Source organism: Ambystoma mexicanum, chromosome 3p (genome assembly GCF_040938575.1).
Source record: "Ambystoma mexicanum isolate Mex_15411 chromosome 3p, UKY_AmexF1_1, whole genome shotgun sequence".
Classification (NCBI taxonomy): Eukaryota; Metazoa; Chordata; class Amphibia; order Caudata; family Ambystomatidae; genus Ambystoma; species Ambystoma mexicanum.
In genome coordinates this window covers 1,185,575,663-1,185,593,931 of record NC_090925.1, presented here as the reverse complement: position 1 = coordinate 1,185,593,931, position 18,269 = coordinate 1,185,575,663, and the positions used below count along the sequence as shown (strand labels likewise).

Here is an 18,269-nt window from a genome sequence, read left to right as displayed (position 1 = left end):
GCGATGTCTTCTGGGCCGGGGGGAGGAACGAAGGGCGGGGGAGCCCCGTCCCCCGGTCTGCTGTGGTGCCCCCGGGCCGTCGGGGGTCCGGTCCCCGTCCAGGCCGGTCCTCCGGGCCGGAGAAGGGGGCCGGTCGCGAGGAAGGGGCAGGCCGGATCGTGAATCTAAGAAGACGCGGGAGGGGCCTGCCTCTCCTCCGGCTCTGCGGCCGCTTAGGCCGCGTTCTGCTTACCGCCCGGGAGTCCCGGGTCCTGATCTCCAGATCCCCAGGGACCCCGGACGCCGCTCTTTCACCTGGGGGTTGCCCAGGGGGGTCGTCAAGTGAAATCGTTGAGGTGGGCCTGCCGGGTGGGCTCGGGGGGGCTCAATCCCCTACAAATGCCCGGTCATGGAGGGAGCTGTGCACTCAGGCTGCCATTGCCTGTGCGCCCCCTGGTGGCCTCCTTGTTTGTTCTCTTAATGTTTACAGTGGGTGTTCATTGGGGAGCTTCTTTTATCTGTGGGACCCATCTAAAAGAAGGGGGAAAGGGTAAAAACGGGAATGGGATGGACAAAAGTGGACCTGGAATTGTACTATGTTCCCAAACCTCGCTTGCATGCATAAAAATACAACAAGCAGAGTCCCAGGTGTTCTTATATCGAGTGAGCATGTAACTTACGAGTTGCCAGTGGCCCCGAACACTACTGCATACCCTCTATAGTATTCAATGTACAACCATCTACCTCAGTATTTAACATGTTGCTTACCCCAGCCCATTACATGGTCATGGGTCCCTCTTACTCCCCAACTCTAAATGAAAGCATGAATGTAAATAGTAAGTCTCAGTAACAAGTATCAAGCAATCTGTATTGGGGGAAAACCGCACCATGCCTAAATACCCGACGGATATAAGATTTTCAGTTCAGTAGAGACATTTTCTTCTCATCCCTTGTGCCCAGCATCCAATCAAGAGCCAACGCCAGGTGGCTTCAAATCGTCCGCTCGGAGCTGATGCAGTTGGCAAATGACACCGAAGAAGAGTTCACCGTCATCAAGGTGGAAATGAGAGCACTCCGGTTAATGACAATGCAGATCTGGTATGTCCTCGACCACCTCACGGCCATGAAGGGCAGGGTCGACAAAAAGATCGGGAGTTCATGTTGCACATTCGTACCTTCTACAGACGCTGAAAATGGGACACTATCGCAGGTGATAGCAGTGGTGCATGAACTCAGTGTAAAAATGAAAAAGGAACCAGGAATACAAGAAGATGACTGGGTGAGCATGGCATTCGACTGGGTACCATCATAGCTTGGAGCTACTGTAATGATGCTGATCCCTATCATCGTGTTCATCTTGGTGATATTTTGCGTGTGCCAGTTAGGTCTCTGTTGTTGTGCCAAAGCAGTAACTAATAGTGCAAGGATGATGGTGAAATTGGGAATCTAATAATAAACAGGTACTTCATGATACAAAGGAAGAAGAAATACAGACAGAGCAAAATGATGACCCTAAATATTGTATGTTTGCAATATGTCATGGTCATAGGGATGAAGTGGACACACTATGTCACATGACTCTTGCACACCCGCCAGACCCCGAGCATTACAAAGAAGTGCGGGTAGATTTAACAGTAGATGGGGAATGCATATACATGACCTGTACACCTGAACAGTATGCGCAGCACGGGGTAAGTTTGAGAAGTGTATGCAGAGCGTGGATGACCATAAAGGGTACCCCAGCATGGGAAGAAGCAGAAAGACGACCAAATGAACGAAGAAATGGAGGGGGTGAATTTGTTACTGTCGAGGTAACGAAAGGAGGGAATGTTGGGATAGAAATTAGCCTATCCCTCCCGCCAGGCGCTTCCAAGTTAGGCAAACCCCATACAAGGCAATATAACCTACAAGGGGAATAGCCCCCACCCACAGGGCACATATAAAAGCCCTATAGCACATAGACATAGGCGAATAGCGCTAGCCATGCTCCTGCTCTGTGACTCCATTTTGTATTAGGCCTAGACAAGACATGGTGATGGCCTGAGATGCACGCGTCCCTGAGTTCACTCAGAGATTCCCAGCCCGACATCGGCACACTAAGCCCGCTCTGCATGAGCCCTGTTCCCACGGAAGTCCATTTCCCTCCTGTCCTTTCAGTGTTGCAAATATCTTGTATCACTTCCAAGAATGCACCCTGAGAAGAGCGTGAGACAGTGCCAGGCACCAGCGCGGTGTCCATCCATCTCCACTAAACTGCCACTGGGCCTCTGACCCTCACCCAGCCAGGCCAGAGCCTGCCACACTTCAGCGACATGACCCCCTACATAGCGATAAGTATCCGACCCCCAGGCCCTGACCTCCCTAAAGTGCCTACAACAGTTCTAAAGCCTGCATGACTGTATATCTCTCCAATAGCAACACATGTCTTTTCATATCATGAGGCTCCTGGGAAGGTAAATCATAGATCAAACCCCATGGGGGGACCTTGGGTGCGGGAACTGTGGTATTAACAAAGTCCTGAATGTGAGAGTCAGCACAACTGTATTTTATCCTCTCCTCGTCCTGGCACCCCTTTCCTGTTTTGCCCAGGTGCCCATCATAATAATGAATAAACGGTTTCAGTTGTTTAGTTTAGACTAGATATATTGTATCTTATGTATGCCCTAACCCTAACCTTCACCGCCAAGATGAGCCCAGCTGATCCACATGGAGCCAGATTGACGAGGAAGAACCAGCCAATTAGCGCCTGGCATCCGCTACGAGCAGGCCCATGTATATTTTCGCACCAAACAGCCATGCGGATTTCTACCTTATATAATAATGTCATTGATGTCTTAATATGCTGCCCATGTAATGTTTGGCAGAACGTTGTCGGGCAGCAGAGTTCTTTGCTGTCACTTATATCTTATATGAGTAAAACCTTGTTATCCTTGCAACACTATCTCTTGGCTTTATTCCCTAGCGGGTTGCATTTACTCTGGAGTGTGCGCACAATTGTATGTGCCTTCACTAGGTCTAGCTAGCTTGGAATGGGTAAGAGCAGCTGTCAGTACTCAGTGACAGCAAGCATGAACACAAATCACATAAGTGTTTCTCGTTGTTTGCTTTGCACATCCAGTGAGCTACTGGGCCTGCGATGAGAGGGGTTTACCCCAGTGGCTTCTGCCACCAATCCTCCCTGGTCACCATGTGACCTGACCCAGATCTGCCAGAACTGCATCACAGGCACACTGTAAATAGACACATGATGAGATAATTAATTTACATGAAGTTGCCCTCCACCTTTGATGTAAACCATCTGTTGCTTCGTCAAGCCAAAAAAATATATGTTTGGAAGGATAGCTCAGGGGCAACACAGTTGGTCTGGGAACAAGAGGATGCAGTGCAACATGGGTTCAGTACCTATTCCAGTGATTAGAAGCTGGAGGAGGCTGGCATTACATTTTAAAATTAAAAAACTCTGCAATTTCTGTGTCATTCAAAACATCCTGCCCCTCTATCTCCCATCTAACAAAAAATGGTAGGTTACTTATCGGATAAGCAAAACAGAAAGGTGATGGCTGGAAGGTTTCAAATCATTCATAACCACTGGCACATGGTTTGAGGTGTGTGCTTGATGCTCAATGTTATGGAGGCCGTTACTGGACACTTAAGATGTTGTACTAGTGACTTACAGATGTTGGGAGAAAGTGTTTGAGATGTAATGTGTTGTGAGTTGAAATGCATTGAATGCATATATAAGATGTTTGAGGAGGGTAATTGAGACTCACACTGTTGGGTTGTTGAAGGAGAGTACTGGAGACTTTAGTTGCTAGTTTGCTGAGGTTGATGGTGCTGGAGAATGCTGGAAACTTAAGTTGCTGGATGGTGGCACTGTGTAAACATGGAGGTGTTAAAGCAAGGCATTTGAGATGTAGGGTGTTGCCAAACATTTAAGCCCTTAGCAAATGGATGGTGGGGTGCACGTGGTGAAAATGGTTGGGGGATATTCAGGCTCTGGGTGACTGACAGGAGCGGGTTGCTATGCAATGGTTCAAAGTGTACAATTGACAAGAAAATCCCTCAGTGTATTGTATTGTTAAAGATAGCGTCACTAGGGCGCTGTTATGTTATGTTAAGGAATTTATAGTGCGCACCTGGTACCCGTAGGCTGATGGGCGCAGACTAACAAACACAAAACAGAATTACATATACATCAAAGCTAGAAGCTGTGTACCTGTTCGTCCGGTTGAGGGCCTTGAAGATGTTGCCAGGCTGTCAAGAGTCCTGTAGAGATGTGGTGGATGACATGGGGAACCCACCCAGCTCCCGCCCGAATGGGGACCGGGTTGGAGGTGAACCAACTCCCAATGCCACGGGTGCGCTCTCCCCTGATTTGCATGGTGTCAGGACAGTGCAAGCACTGCCAGGGGGAGCCTCTGTAGTAGACAATTCAGAATCCACTGAAGACTACTGGATCTGGATGGTGGAAGAACCGAAGATCAGATGGTAAGTAGTTGGGCCCCCAAGGTAAGGTATCAAGGCAGAATGGAGGCAGAGCAGGCAAGAAGGCAAGGGACAGCAAGATGGAACTGATGACCCAAAACCAACTAAGTGAGAACACAGGGGAACCACCCCAGGGCAGGTAAGGAATCCTAGGACAGGACCGCTAAAAGGAGGGGAGTCCCTACCCCAGGAAAGGAGGAAGGAGGTTCAGGACAGCACAACCAACAGGTGGTAGACAAGAGGGTATCAGGAACAAGGGAAAAAATGGGAAATCAGGCAACAGGTAAGTGGAACGCAAGGAACCGGCATGGAACAACGATCCAATTCAAACCGCATTGAGATGCGGTTTGAAGGAATGGCCGGGCTCCTTATATAGGGCTACCAACACCTGGGAGGCTTGGAACGCAGGCCGTGCTGTCTCCCAGGTGTTGGTATACCCAAAGAGAGGCTTGGAACGCAGGTCAGTCCAAACTGAGTGCCCTGTGCACTGCGCATGCGCGGAGAGCGGGACATGGCTGCCCGCGCATGTGCAGATCAGCGCGTCCCGAGAACCCGGAAGCGCCCGAGCCCCAAGACAACCCCAGACCACCCAGACAGAAGCGCGGGTACATCCTCCGGGATGGGGTGTGCCGCTTCAGGTAAGGGGACCCCAAGGCAGGCGGCGTGATACTATGTCCCCTCCCAGAAAGACCTGGGGCACCAGGCTTCCAAGGATCACGAAGGAAAAAGCCACGGACAAGACGGGGTGCATGCACATGACAGCGCGGCTCCCAAGTACGATCACAAGCAGGGTAACCCTTCCAATCAACCAGAAATTGGAGCACACCCCGACGAATCTGTGAGTCACATATCTCCTGTACTTCAAACTCATGGACTCCCCGCACCTGCACAGAGGATGGACGTGGACTGGAGCACCCAAAGACATCCTCTACAAAGGGTTTCAAAACAGAGACTTGAAACACAGGTTGCACTTGCCAGGATTGGGGCAACACTAGCCGAAAAGCCACTGAGGACAAGCGTTTGGAAATATTGAAAGGCCCATAGAATCAGGGTGCTAACTTAGTGGGTAAATTACATACTGGCAGGTTCTTTGAAGATAACCAAACCAAATCACCCACCTGGAAATCAGGTTCAGCGGTCCGACCCTTATCTGCTTGCCTTTTCATGTGCTCTTGTGCCTCCGCCAGGGTACTCCGGGCCAAGTTGTGTTGCTTCTGGATGTTGAAGACCAACTGATCTGCAGATGGAAAAGCGCTGGGCAGTACAGGACAAAAAGGAACCAGCTTGGGATGTTGTCTGGCCGAACAAAAAAAAAGGACTGACACCGGTGGCAGCATGAGTTGCGTTGTTATAAGACACTTCAGCCAGATCCAGATACTTCATCCAGTTGGATTGAGTGGCATTGGCATAGCAACGTAGGTACTGCTCCAAGGTTTGATTAGTTCTCTCTGTCTGACCGTTAGTTTCTGGATGATAACCAGAACTCAAAGCTCTGCGGATACCAAGATGATTGCACAACTGATGCCAAAATGAAGAGAGAAACTGAGTTCCACGATCAGAGATGATCTTCTCAGGCAATCCATGTAACCAGTAGATGTTGGGCAAAAATGCCAAATCCATCTGGGAGGAGGTAGGAATTTTAAGAAAAGGAATAAAGTGTGCATACTTTGAGAAACAGTCCACTACAACCATAATGCAAGTGTAACCCTCAGAAGGCGGAAGCTCGACAATAAAGTCTGTGGCGATGGTATGCCATGGGTAGGGCAGTGTTTCGGTAGGTCGAAGCAGACCCAAAGGCTTTCTCCTGGGCGTCTTGGTCTGAGCACAGATAGGAGAGCTTTCCACATACTGTTTAACCTCCTTCGCCCAACCGGGCCAGCAGAATTGTCTCCTGGGTAGCCTTGATGCCACAATGTCCACCAACTTGTGCATCATGGAACTCATGAAGTATGTCCAAACGAAGGGAACTTGTTGGTATGTACAATCGATTCAAAAGGAACAGGAAACCATTGCGTTCTGTGACTTGTGGTCGTTTCAGAAGGTTAACTCGATCCGGGTCATCCAGAGTCTCTTGCAAGATTCTCTGCAGGTGAGGACAAATCGTCAGAAGAAAATGCTTGGGGGAAATCAATGGGGTGTTCGAACCAGTATCTTCCTTTTCTTTCTTAGAGAGCGGGATAAGGCATCAGCCTTCAGGTTCTGAGTGCTGGGAATGTAAGTAATGCTGAAGTCTTAGTGGGAAAAGAAAAAAGCCCATCGGGCTTGACGGGCGGTACGACACTGCAAAGATCGCAAAAACTGCAAGTTGCGATGATCTGTACGGACTTCTACAGGAAAATGACTAACAAGCAAATGATGCCTCCATTCCACAAACGCCGTCTTGATGGCTAGAAGCTCCCTTTCTATGACTGCGTAGTTCTTTTCACTAGGAGTACGTTTTCGTGAGAAATAGGCCACAGGGTGTTCTTCACCAGAAGTAGGATGCTTCTGCAAGAGAACTGCGCCAACAGCGAATTTGGAAGCATCAGCCTCAACGATGTAGGGCATCTCATCGTTGGGATGACAAAGAACGGGAGCTGGACTGAAAGCTGTCTTCAAATAGTCAAAAGCAGCTGACGCCTCCAGATCCCAAAGGAATGGTATCTTGACACTGGTCAAACGCGTCAATGGAGCTGTGACAAGTGAAAAATGTGCAATGAAGCGCCGATAAAAATTGGCGAATCCCAAGAACCGCTGAAGAGACTTCAAGTCGTGAGGTTGTTTCCAGTTTCGGATTGCTTGTACTTTATCGTAATCCATGTGTAACCCTGCCTTGCTGATCACGCATCCCAGAAACTCCATATCATTTCGATGAAACAAACATTTTTCAGCCTTGGCAACCAACTGATTTTGTAACAGATGTTGAAGTACTTCTCGGACATGGGAGACATGTTCCTCCAGATTGTCGGAGAAGACCAGGATATCATCCAAATATACCCAGACCGAGATGCCAATCAAGTTGCGGAAGATGTAGTCCATAAACCGTCGTAAGACGGCCCGGGCATTGCAAAACCCGAAGGGCATTACCCAATATTTGTAATGCCCAAATGGTGTCCTAAAGGCCGTCTTCCACTCATCGCCCTCTTTAATTCTGACCAAATGGTAGGCTCCGCAGAGGTCTAACTTGGTGAAGACTTTGGCTGATCGTAAGGACTCCATGATGTTCCGAATCAAAGGTAATGGGTACCTGTCCTTAAGGGTGATGTCATTCAGTTGACGATAATCGATACAGGGTCGTAAGGTGCCTTCCTTCTTCTTCACAAAAAACAGCAGGAAACCCGCAGGGGATTTGGAAGGTACGATGTATCCTTTCTTGACACAATCGTCAAGGTAGTCCCGGAGTACCTGTCTTTCGGACTGAGTCAAGGCATATACCTTCCCATGAGGAATCACTGCACCCAGGATCAGATCAATGGAACAATCGAAAGATCTGTGAGGTGGAAGGGGTATGTCTCCGGGCTCAGAAAACACTGTCCTCAGGTCAGCATACACGTGTGGAATCCGAGACAAAGAACACAAACCAGATGAGTCCCTACCAGAAGCAAGAGGACTTGAGGTTGGCGACTCCAAGGAAGTATCGGAACTGCAACATTCTTGAAGGCAAAGAGCGTAAGTAAACACAAGAGTGTGTGACTCCCAATTGATCATGGGATTGTGTCGCAGAAGCCAAGGTAGTCCTAACACCACTATGAAGGTGACTTGATTACGTCGAGAGCAATTCTTTCCTCATGTCCCTTGATTCGTAACAGCATGCCGAACGTATTCAATCGTATGGGGCCAGCGGCCAAAGGAGTACCATCAATAACCTTCACAGGTATTGCAGTCTTTCTGGCAAGCAATGGTATGCCGTTGTTGGTGGCGAATTCCTCATTGATATAATTTCCGGAAGCCCCACAATCCAATAATCCATGGATCTTGACTGTCTTATTAAGCCACTTCAATTTGATCTTCAAAATCATCAAGACAGCTGGCTGCATGGGTGGAAGCACAGGATTGGAACGGGAAAGGTCTGGAAGCAAGAAAGGACCTATCGTAGCCTTTCCAGTAAACGACAGGTCTCCTAGTTTCCCTCTTTCTTGATAGGGCGCAAAGGACAGGTACCCAGGTAGTGACCAGCAGCTCCACAGTATAAACACAGTCTCAGACTTCTCCTGCGCTTCTTTTCTTCCTCGGATAACGGGCCTCTTACTGCACCCAATTGCATAGGCTCTCAAGTAGAATCCGAAGGTGCTGGCACACCGGTTGGTAGAATCGGCGGCCTGCGATACACCTTCTCAAACCGACGTCTCTCACCTCTTCTCTCGGCCAATCTCTGGTCTATCCTCAATACTTGTTCAATGAGTTTCTGAAGGTTTTCAGGTTCAGGAATGTGTAACAACTCGTCCTTGTATTCCTCTCTTAATCCCCGGCGAAACAGGGTCTTCTGTGTTATCTCTGGCCATTGGGAATCATTTGCCTGTTGACGGAAACGACCGATATAAGTGATTATATCGGTATTGGCTTGTTGTATATCCATCAATTGGTTCTGTGCTGCAGAGGCCAGATTAGGAGACTGAAAAACTTCCAGGAATGCCTTTTCAAAGGCCATGTAATCATTGAGAATGGGACTGTTAGTAACAACCAGGGGTGTAGCCCAAGCAAGAGCGTTTCCAGACAAGTTGCCCAGTATGTTGCCGATCTTGGCCTTATCATTGTTGAAATGAGTCGATCGGTAGAGGAAATGTATCCGACAATGGTTGCAGAATTCGCCCACACGTCTGGGATCACCATCGAACTTGATCGGTGCGGTGTGAGCCATGGTGTTTTCGGACTGTGGGATGGCTCCAATGTTCTGTGTCACCATTTGGCGTAATATTACATTCTCCTGGCGGAGTGCCGTCATCTCAGCACGAAGAGCTTGTATCTCATTACGAATACCCGGATCCTCTTCCATCTCAGTGTCCGAAGAGTCCGAAGGCTGGCGTCTCAATCTGTTAAAGATAGCATCACTAGGGCGTTGTGTACCTGTTCGTCCGGTTGAGGGCCTTGAAGATGATGCCAGGCTGTCAAGAGTCCTGTAGAGATGTGGTGGATGACGTGGGGAACCAGCCCAGGTCCCGCCCAAATGGGGACCAGGTTGGAGGTGAACCAGCTCCCAACGCCACAGGTGTGCTCTCCCCTGATTTGCGTGGCATCAGGACAGTGCAAGCACTGACAGGGGAAGCCTCTGTAGTAGACCGTTCAGAATCCACTGAAGACAACTGGATCCGGATGGTGGAAGAACCGAAGATCAGATGGTAAGTAGTTGGGCCCCCAAGGTAAGGTATCAAGGCAGAATGGAGGCAGAGCAGGCAAGAAGGCAAGGGACAGCAAAATGGAACCGATGACCCAAAACCAACTAAGTGAGAACACAGGGGAACCACCCCAGGGCAGGTAAGGAATCCTTGGACAGGACCGTTAAAAGGAGGGGAGTCCCTACCCCAGGAAAGGAGGAAGGAGGTTCAGGACAGCACAGCCAACAGGTGGTAGACAAGAGGGCATCAGGAACAAGGGAAAAAACGGGAAATCAGGCAACAGGTAAGTGGAACGCAAGGAACCGGCGTGGAACAACGATCCAATTCAAACTGATTTGAGACGCGGTTTGAATGAATGGCCAGGCTCCTTATATAGGGCTACCAACACATGGGAGGCTTGGAACGCAAGCCGTGCTGTCTCCCAGGCGTTGGTATACCCAAAGAGAGGCTTGGACCGCAGGTCCGTCCAAACCGAGTGCCCTGTGCACCGCGCATGCGCGGAGAGCGGGACACAGCTGCCCGCGCATGTGCAGATCAACGTTTCCCGAGAACCCGGAAGCGCCCGAGCCCCAAGACAACCCCGGTCCCCCCAGACGGAAGCACGGGTATATCCTCCAAGATGGGGCGTGCCGCTTCAGGTAAGGGGACCCCAAGGCAGGCGTTGTGACATGTACAAGTGTAAAAGCATGACGTGGTACAGCCTCTTATTGTCTTGTGGTTGGACTTGTCTTGATCAGTTGCTGTTTCCAGTCTGTGGCTAAACAATTGGCAGGCACTGGATGTCTGCGCTTTGGGGTTGCTCTGTCTGTTTACAGTTTAGCCCGGTTGATGTACAATAGTCCAGGTTGTTGTGTTGGACGTCTGCTTAGATTAACAGTAATTTGGTAATATAGACTTATACACACTGATATTAACGCTACATATGTTGATCCATTCTAGTATGAAATGTATATCATACAACAGTGATATCATTAACATATTTTTCTAAGTGTACTGAGGAACAATGCTATGTGATGCCACATCCGGTTTTGTCAAGGGGTGAAAGGTTGTGTACCCTCACTTCCCATGATGCTACTTGGCGGCGGGGTCAAATTACATCACTTCCTGTTATGTCATCAGAGGTGAAGGGTTGTGTGATGTCACTTCCGCTATCACTGTCATTTTGGCTAAATGACGTCCCTGACTTTTATAGCTCAGCCTTTCCTCTTCCAAAACTCCACCGGCTCCCAATGATACCCCTGGTCACATGTTCCCCTTGACCAATCTCTGGCTATGCTATCCCTGGAAAGCACCAAAAAGGCTTTTAGCTCCACCCCTTTTCAATTTCCATTTGGGGGGTAGCACCCATGTGCTCAGACTGCTTGTTTTTCCTTATTGCGTTTTCATGTGCTCGTGAGTTTTGCTTCCAATTTGATTTGCGTTTCTGATCTGCTACTCTGCAGTCCCTCTTCACTCTCTCTTCATTTGCTGTTGCCCATCATTCTCCTGGAGCCCATTTAGGGTTGGTAGGTTACGTATTGGATGTCTCATTTCTGTTTGGCAGGAAAATTGTGAGTTTACTTCTTTTCTGCTCTCGATTCTATTCCCCTGGTTGCAGTCTGGATTTTCTTGGTTGTGCCCAAACCCATTTTGGGAGTTGCTGTCACGAAAAAGACCAAAGAGAGAATTCTAGACAGGAAAGAGGCTGACAGGCATTGTAGAGGGGACAGCGGATCCTGCAGATATGTACAATGCATACATGGACCAGGCCCCCTTACCTCATTCACCCTCTGGGGTAGGATCGGCTCTAGCATACATCTGGGTAGGCCAGCCACCTCAGGTCTGGAGGGGTCTCTGTTCCCCTCTGGCAAGGTCATGACCCTGACCCCATCACATACCTCCAATCCTTCCCCAAAGTACCCATGCTCTTAACGCCAGCTGTGTAACTTTGCCCATATGTTTTTCTGGACTTTCTCCCCTCTCAGACTTCTCAGTTCCTGGCCAACCTGTGGAACATGACAGAGGTCTTGTGGGAAAATGATATGCCACACGGCCCCACAAGTATAAAACCTGCTCACTTGGTTTACCTAAGGGGTATGGTTGACGTCTGACGCATTTCTTCTTTGTGGTATAAAGACTCCTTCCATTCCTTGAATCCAGGAAACCTACTCTCCAACCGGATCCTTTCGGGGGTTGGGGATCACAAGGACTTAGGCATCCAGATTGTGTCCCCTAACTTGAATGGGACCCTCGCCGTGCTATAAACCAAAAAGTACCCGTGGATTCAGCGAGTAGCTATGTTGTTCTCCACTGGAGAATTATGTGGGGATACTAAGGCCAATCATCTGGCATTGCTACTGTTGCCCGAGTCTAACAAGGCCCAGACCACCCAACCCCCGGATCTGACCTGGGACCCGGAGTGTTTTTTCCTGTAGGTCACCCTAGGCATACAGATGTGATGGTGGGTGCATTGCGTGTCTCTCTTGCAGTTCCTTCTCACTCTCAGTTCATTTTCTGTAGCACCACCATTTGCCTGGGATGTGCCTGCGTGTTGGGAAGTCGGCTGTTGGGTGTATCATCTCTTTTTGGCTGAAATAATCCCAGTCAATTCCATTTCTGGTATCGATCCCATTCCCCTGGTACCGGTCCAGGTTTTCTTGGTTGTGACCAGATGCATTCTGTGGCCGGAAAGGAGGCTGATAGGCATTGTGGAAGGGGCATCGTTACCAGAAGACATATAAAATGTACACACTGGTAGGCACCGACTGGGCCCCCCAAAACCCCCAAAACACCTCTGGTAAATCGTACACCCAGGTCGGCATGGTTCTCTGTTCCTCCTAACAGGGTCATGACTATGTCCCTGCCACATAATGTAAGTCTAGCTCTATTGTGTGAGTTTTAAGAGGAACTCTATGGTATACAACCAAAACATCTACTGGAACAAGGGTCCTATTTACGTATCGAAACACATGTATCACAACCAAGCGTCAAGGACTATTTAATCATTGACAGCCAAAAGGTTACCGAGAGCTTTGTTGATAGAGACCCATTAGGGAAACCCATGAGAAGGAAGTGACTTTTGATTTCTAGTGCAAGGCCTATATAGTGAGCACTTAAGATGATTCAAATCGTGTTAAATGGCGAATTTAATTTCCCCACTTCCTTCTCTCCTCTGATTTTCAGTGCATCCCTATCTTACCCATGTATCAGTGGTCGAAGTGAGTGGGAACGTTTGGGAGCAGTGTTCCACTATTAACAGCTCCACTACTTTTTGCCACCCTTTTCACCATTCTGGAACTGTTCTTTGTGAAGTTAAAGCACACTTCTCCACTTTACCATTGGATATCAGTTACAGCTGAACTGAAATCTGTTTCAACTCAATTGGCTGTCAACCAGCATAACTGCAAACACTTGAAAAAGGTGTTGCCATGTTGCTCCCTTCCTTCCCACTCTGTCCGCCGTCAGAGCCACAGTGCCACTACTTTTTTGTTACACTTCTATCACTACCAGGTATACTTTATGAAATTAGTAATTTTGTGTGTAGTAAATTACAATAAGCTTTTAATTGTAAAAGCACATGGAGAACACAGCACATAGAGGCGATACCTGTACGAGTATTACAGTGCAAGAGCGATTAGCACTATGGCAGAAATTGCCCTATTGGAGAAAAAAAAAACATTCTTTCAATGCATTTCTGCACCAGGGAAATGTTTTCTCTAGTTTTAGCCGTTTGCACTCTGCAAACATGCACTGAAATTATATTTTTGGCACTAGAGCAATTTTTGGCCAAGAGCTAATTGCACCAGCGCAAAGTTTCTGTATTAGGCCCATGGACTTGTTATTTCTAAAAGTTTCAATCGATTTTGGTAGCCCATGCCCCACGCGATGCACTGGAATTATTCTGTGGTGGTTAAGGGCAAAAGCTACCAGAAGCATTCGGCAAAGTTGTTTACACTCATTTTAGTTTTAGTCATAGAATCTCTGACATGAATAACATGTTTAATCACCCTTTCATTACCAAGTAACGCTGGATTCAAATGAATATGTGAACACCAAAAGCTGTAAGGTCCGAAAAGCCATCAATTTATGAATAACTTCAATTTAGGCTGAATCCTGCAGATGACTGATTGCGGGGTACCTTGTATTCATCATGTTCCGTCTGTCCATCTCCTCCTTCAGTAAATACACGATCGATTCCCTTATCTTCTCTGTGCTTGCCATTACCACTGCTCAGTGCTTCTTCCACCGTCGTCTGCTCATTATCGTTCAGCTCTGCCATGAGGTATTCCACATCCAGCTCGGTAAAAAGTACCTGGAGAGAAAGAAAAGGAAGTCAGGGAACCCTTTATTATGCCTGGCCAATACCTTTACCTTTGTAAAGGTTAATTTCCCTGCGACATGATAAACATCAAGCTGAAATAAAGTATGCCTGAATTTCGAATGTAAAATATTTCAATATTATGTTACGTGTGGGTATTTGTTAGCGCACTTTCATTACAAGTGGCCTCTAGGAGCTGGGAACTGGATGGCCTGCGGGACAGCCATTTATAGCAGGGGTTCATTTTTGTGGTCCAAAGTATAAGGAGACCAAGTACGCTTTTTAGTTTCCCTTTGAAACCTGGGAAGTGAGAGACTTCCCCTGAGTGACATTGTTGTTGAATTCCACAAGCCAGGGGTCAGAGCAAGATAAAGGAACTGTCCCATCCTGCATTATTTACCTTTGCCAGTCCTCATTTGAAGAGCCGTTTAGAGACCTGCTTGGTATATATAGATGTAGTTAATCCTGATTAAGGTACGTCCAGCTTTTTAAAGTGTACCCGGAGGCCACGCGCAGCCAATGGAGTGTGCGCAAGACAGGGGTGATATGCTCTCTTTACTTCATGGCAATAATAAATAGGGTGCAGCCCTTGTGTAGTCACAGCAGCCAAAGAAAAAGGTAGGTGGGCATTCCCAGAGAGAGAATTGCACTCTTCACACCATAGGGCCTCCTCATCCCGATTCTGCCCCATAGGGCTGAATGGGGATGGGGACGTTGGATGCACCGTCCCAACTCTGCATGTGCCGGTGCATCCGACGTGCTCTGCCTCAGGAAAAGCCTGGCGGGTGAAAAGGTTCCCGTAAGCAGAGCCCGTAGTATGGCGGTCCGGGAAGTACGTGCTCGTAATGAGGGCCATTCTTTCGAACTGATTTTCCTTAATGATCTCTTTCTTTCAACTGCAGTCTTCATGCAAAATGCTTCTTCTCTCCTTCCTGCACAGTTTTCCACCCTCGGGTTTACCTTCCCCTTTTGGCACCCTGTGGATTGTTTCACCGTCTAGCACCCCACTGGCCCCTGTGTCCTTTTCGGTCCAGAGTTGCCAACACAAGGGGTCTTGATTGTTCTCCTTTTTATCACTCTCACTGCATTAAATATTTACTAGACTCCAGAACATTGACTTAGATTGGCGCTTCTAGTCATGTTTCTCAGGCTTTACTGAATAACCAATGCTCTTACATTTAGCTATTTGGTGTTTGTGATGGAGTCACATCCGTGGCAGCCTCTAACAGAAGGAAAACCTTCTTTGAAGTAGTAAAGCATTGTACCAAGCAATTCCCTGATACATAGTTGCTAGCTACTTAGCAAAAATGTGATTGAATAAACAACAATTTTAATTGAAAAAGACAAAATATGACAGATCATCAAATTAACCTGCTGTAGCATTAGCCCCTTCTGACTCCCGGTCCACAAGTGACCCCTCTGGACCAACTGCTCTCTCCCCCAAAAGTCCTAAAAATAATTGTCTCCTTCAAACCTACTTTCTACTCTGACAATATCATCTCAGCCTTCGTCATTAAACAATTGATGGGCCTGGCGCTCATCACAATCCTTAGCATCATAAATGCCACCCTCATCTAAGGGTAATTTCAGGACACCTTAAAGACTGGCCTCATACAAACTCTTTTGAGAAAACCAACTTTAGACCCAGATAATCTCTCAAATACTGCCGATTACGAACCTCCTGTTCATTGGAAGAGTCTTAGAAAAAGTAGTCACTACACAACTACTCATCAGATTAGAACTTCACCACCTCTATCAGTTGGGGTTTTACCCCAAGTGTATCATTGAGACATCTACCATATAGGTAGTGTATGAAGCCTTCCAAATCATGGATAAGAGGGACTCATGCCTCCTAATTTACTTGACCTCTCAGCTGCATTCGACACTGTCAGTCATTGCATCCTCCTCTCCCTCCTTACTGACAGAATGGATTTTCTGGCACTGTTTTGAATTGGTTTACCTCCTACCTCTCGTGCAAACACCAAGCTCTCCAGATGAACATGTTGTGTTCTAACTGCCTCCCAGTCTCCTGCAGAGTCCCCCGAGGCTACAGCCTCTCACTGATCACTTTGAAACTTTACATGGAGCCTCTCGGCACACTTCTCAAAGATCCCTATATAGCCGCCCACCAATACAGGGACAATACTCAGCTGTACATGAGAGTAAGAATCCCACAGAACGCCTGTCATCTCTGTGATAACCTTGCCATTATCCAGTCATGGATTTATAATGCCTACCTTAAACGTAACCCATTGAAGACCACATTCATCCTCATCAGTCCCACCTGAAAACAGCAACTGGTCCAACAATGGCTTCATTATATGCACCTAGAATAATTTGATAGGCAATTCTCAGAGTCAACCTCATTTTTAGGCATCACCAGTTACATCAGCTTGTCCTTCCAGAAACATATAGCCAAGAAGGCCCCAACAGTCTGGCAACAAATCCCCACACTTCGCAAAATAAAACCCTTTATCCCACCACAGGACTTCTGGACCATAGTGGAGGCCCTTTTGGTCTTGAATATTGATGGCCTGGTTCCCCTAAAAGCAGCCCACCACGCTACAGCACTTTCTTTTATGGGTGCACAGAAATTTGACTGAATCACCACTGTCCTACAAAAACTACATTGGGCTCCTTTCCAGGACAGGATACTGTTCAAGAGTGCATGCATCATCTACAAAGTAGTCATGAGTAGCACAGCAGCATACCGGCAGCTAAACTCAACATATCTGGTGGCATATGCTGCTTGCGCAGCAAATCCACCAAACAGCTTGAACCGTGACTCATCCTCAAAGAGAGGACCCACAAACAATCAGTCTTTTGTCATGCACCCACCATCTGGAACTCGATCCAAGTATCAACTCGGAATGCCCCCACAATTCTCTCATTTCACAAATCTCTAAAAATGTGGCTTTTTCAATAAATAATAATAATAAATAAACACCACAATATGAATTAGAAAAGGTTGAGCATCTGGTAAATAACACTACGTTGGTTTAAAAGCCATAAATGCAAAAATCCAAAATAAACTAATACACAAATATTTTTCATTTGTATTGTATTTATTTGGTTTTATATAGCACTTTACACCAAAGCACTGAACATAAGAACAAGAATGGTACAATAAAATGAAATGAACATTTAAAACACAGCATGTGTCTATGGTTACAATAACCTTCATTAACCAGTGGAAAAGAGATAGGATCGCAGAGAGACCCGAAAGGATGAATAAACAGTGATAACAAAGAGAGAGTGGGAGAGCATTCTAGTGTAAAGGTACCAAAAGTGTGCAAGAATGTAAACAAGATAAAGCACAGGGAGGACGAGGAACCATAAGAAGACTATGAGAAGAACAAAGTGAATGAGAAGAAGAGACAAATGAAAGAGAAGAAAGATTAAGAGGTGCAAGGCCATAGATGGATCTAAAAACTAAACATTGAAAATTACATTTTAAACGATGATGAAAAGAGAGCCATTCTAGATCAGCCAAAGAAGATGAAATAGAATCAAGAGGAGCAAGAAGACAGAGAACACAAATAGAAGCATTGACTACAGATTCCAGAGGAGCAAGACGAGATAAAGGAAGTCCAAAGAGTGCAGAAGAACAATAGAAAAGCTGCAAGAAAATTAAGGCCGACACTTACAGTTTAGTGGCCTTAAAAGTCATGAAAGGATGGCCTTTTCGGATGTTGTACAAATGAAATCGACAGGAACAAGCAGATAAGGAAATATGGTGACTGAAAGAAAGATCTGAATCAAAATGAAGATCCAAATTACGGACTACGGAAGAAGTAGGTAACTGCTAAGGAGGGAATGATATGAATGGAGAGGACAGATAAGGAGACATGGTGGTGGATGGAAAGAAAACCTCTGTTTTTACGGCATACCTCTGTTTTTATGGCATTTTGCACCTCCTAAGTTTGGCACTTGCTAATATTCACAGTTCTAAGTGTGCCACTTGCTAACATTCACAGTTCTAAGTGTGGCACTTGCTAATATTCACAATATTATCTAAATTTAGCACTTGCTAACTTCACCATCCTATCTATATGTGACACAGGCTAATGTTCACAATTCTATCTAAGTGTGGCACTTGCTAATATTCACAGTTCTAAGTCTGGCACTTGCTAACATTCACGATTATATCTAGGTGTAGCACTTGCTAACCTTCACCATCCTATCTATATGTGACG

At 46.9% G+C, this 18,269-nt stretch overlaps 1 protein-coding gene across 2 annotated transcripts in view; it reads right to left on the bottom strand.

The window, feature by feature from the left end:
- LOC138579862 (uncharacterized) overlaps nt 1–18,269 on the bottom strand; it is a 513,147-nt gene that overhangs the window by 42,191 nt on the left and 452,687 nt on the right. For both annotated transcript variants that reach the window (XM_069650089.1, XM_069650090.1), the window contains one exon: nt 13,894–14,067. In XM_069650089.1, the coding sequence (XP_069506190.1) occupies nt 13,894–14,067 (174 nt within the window). The remainder of the gene's footprint in view (nt 1–13,893; nt 14,068–18,269) is intronic.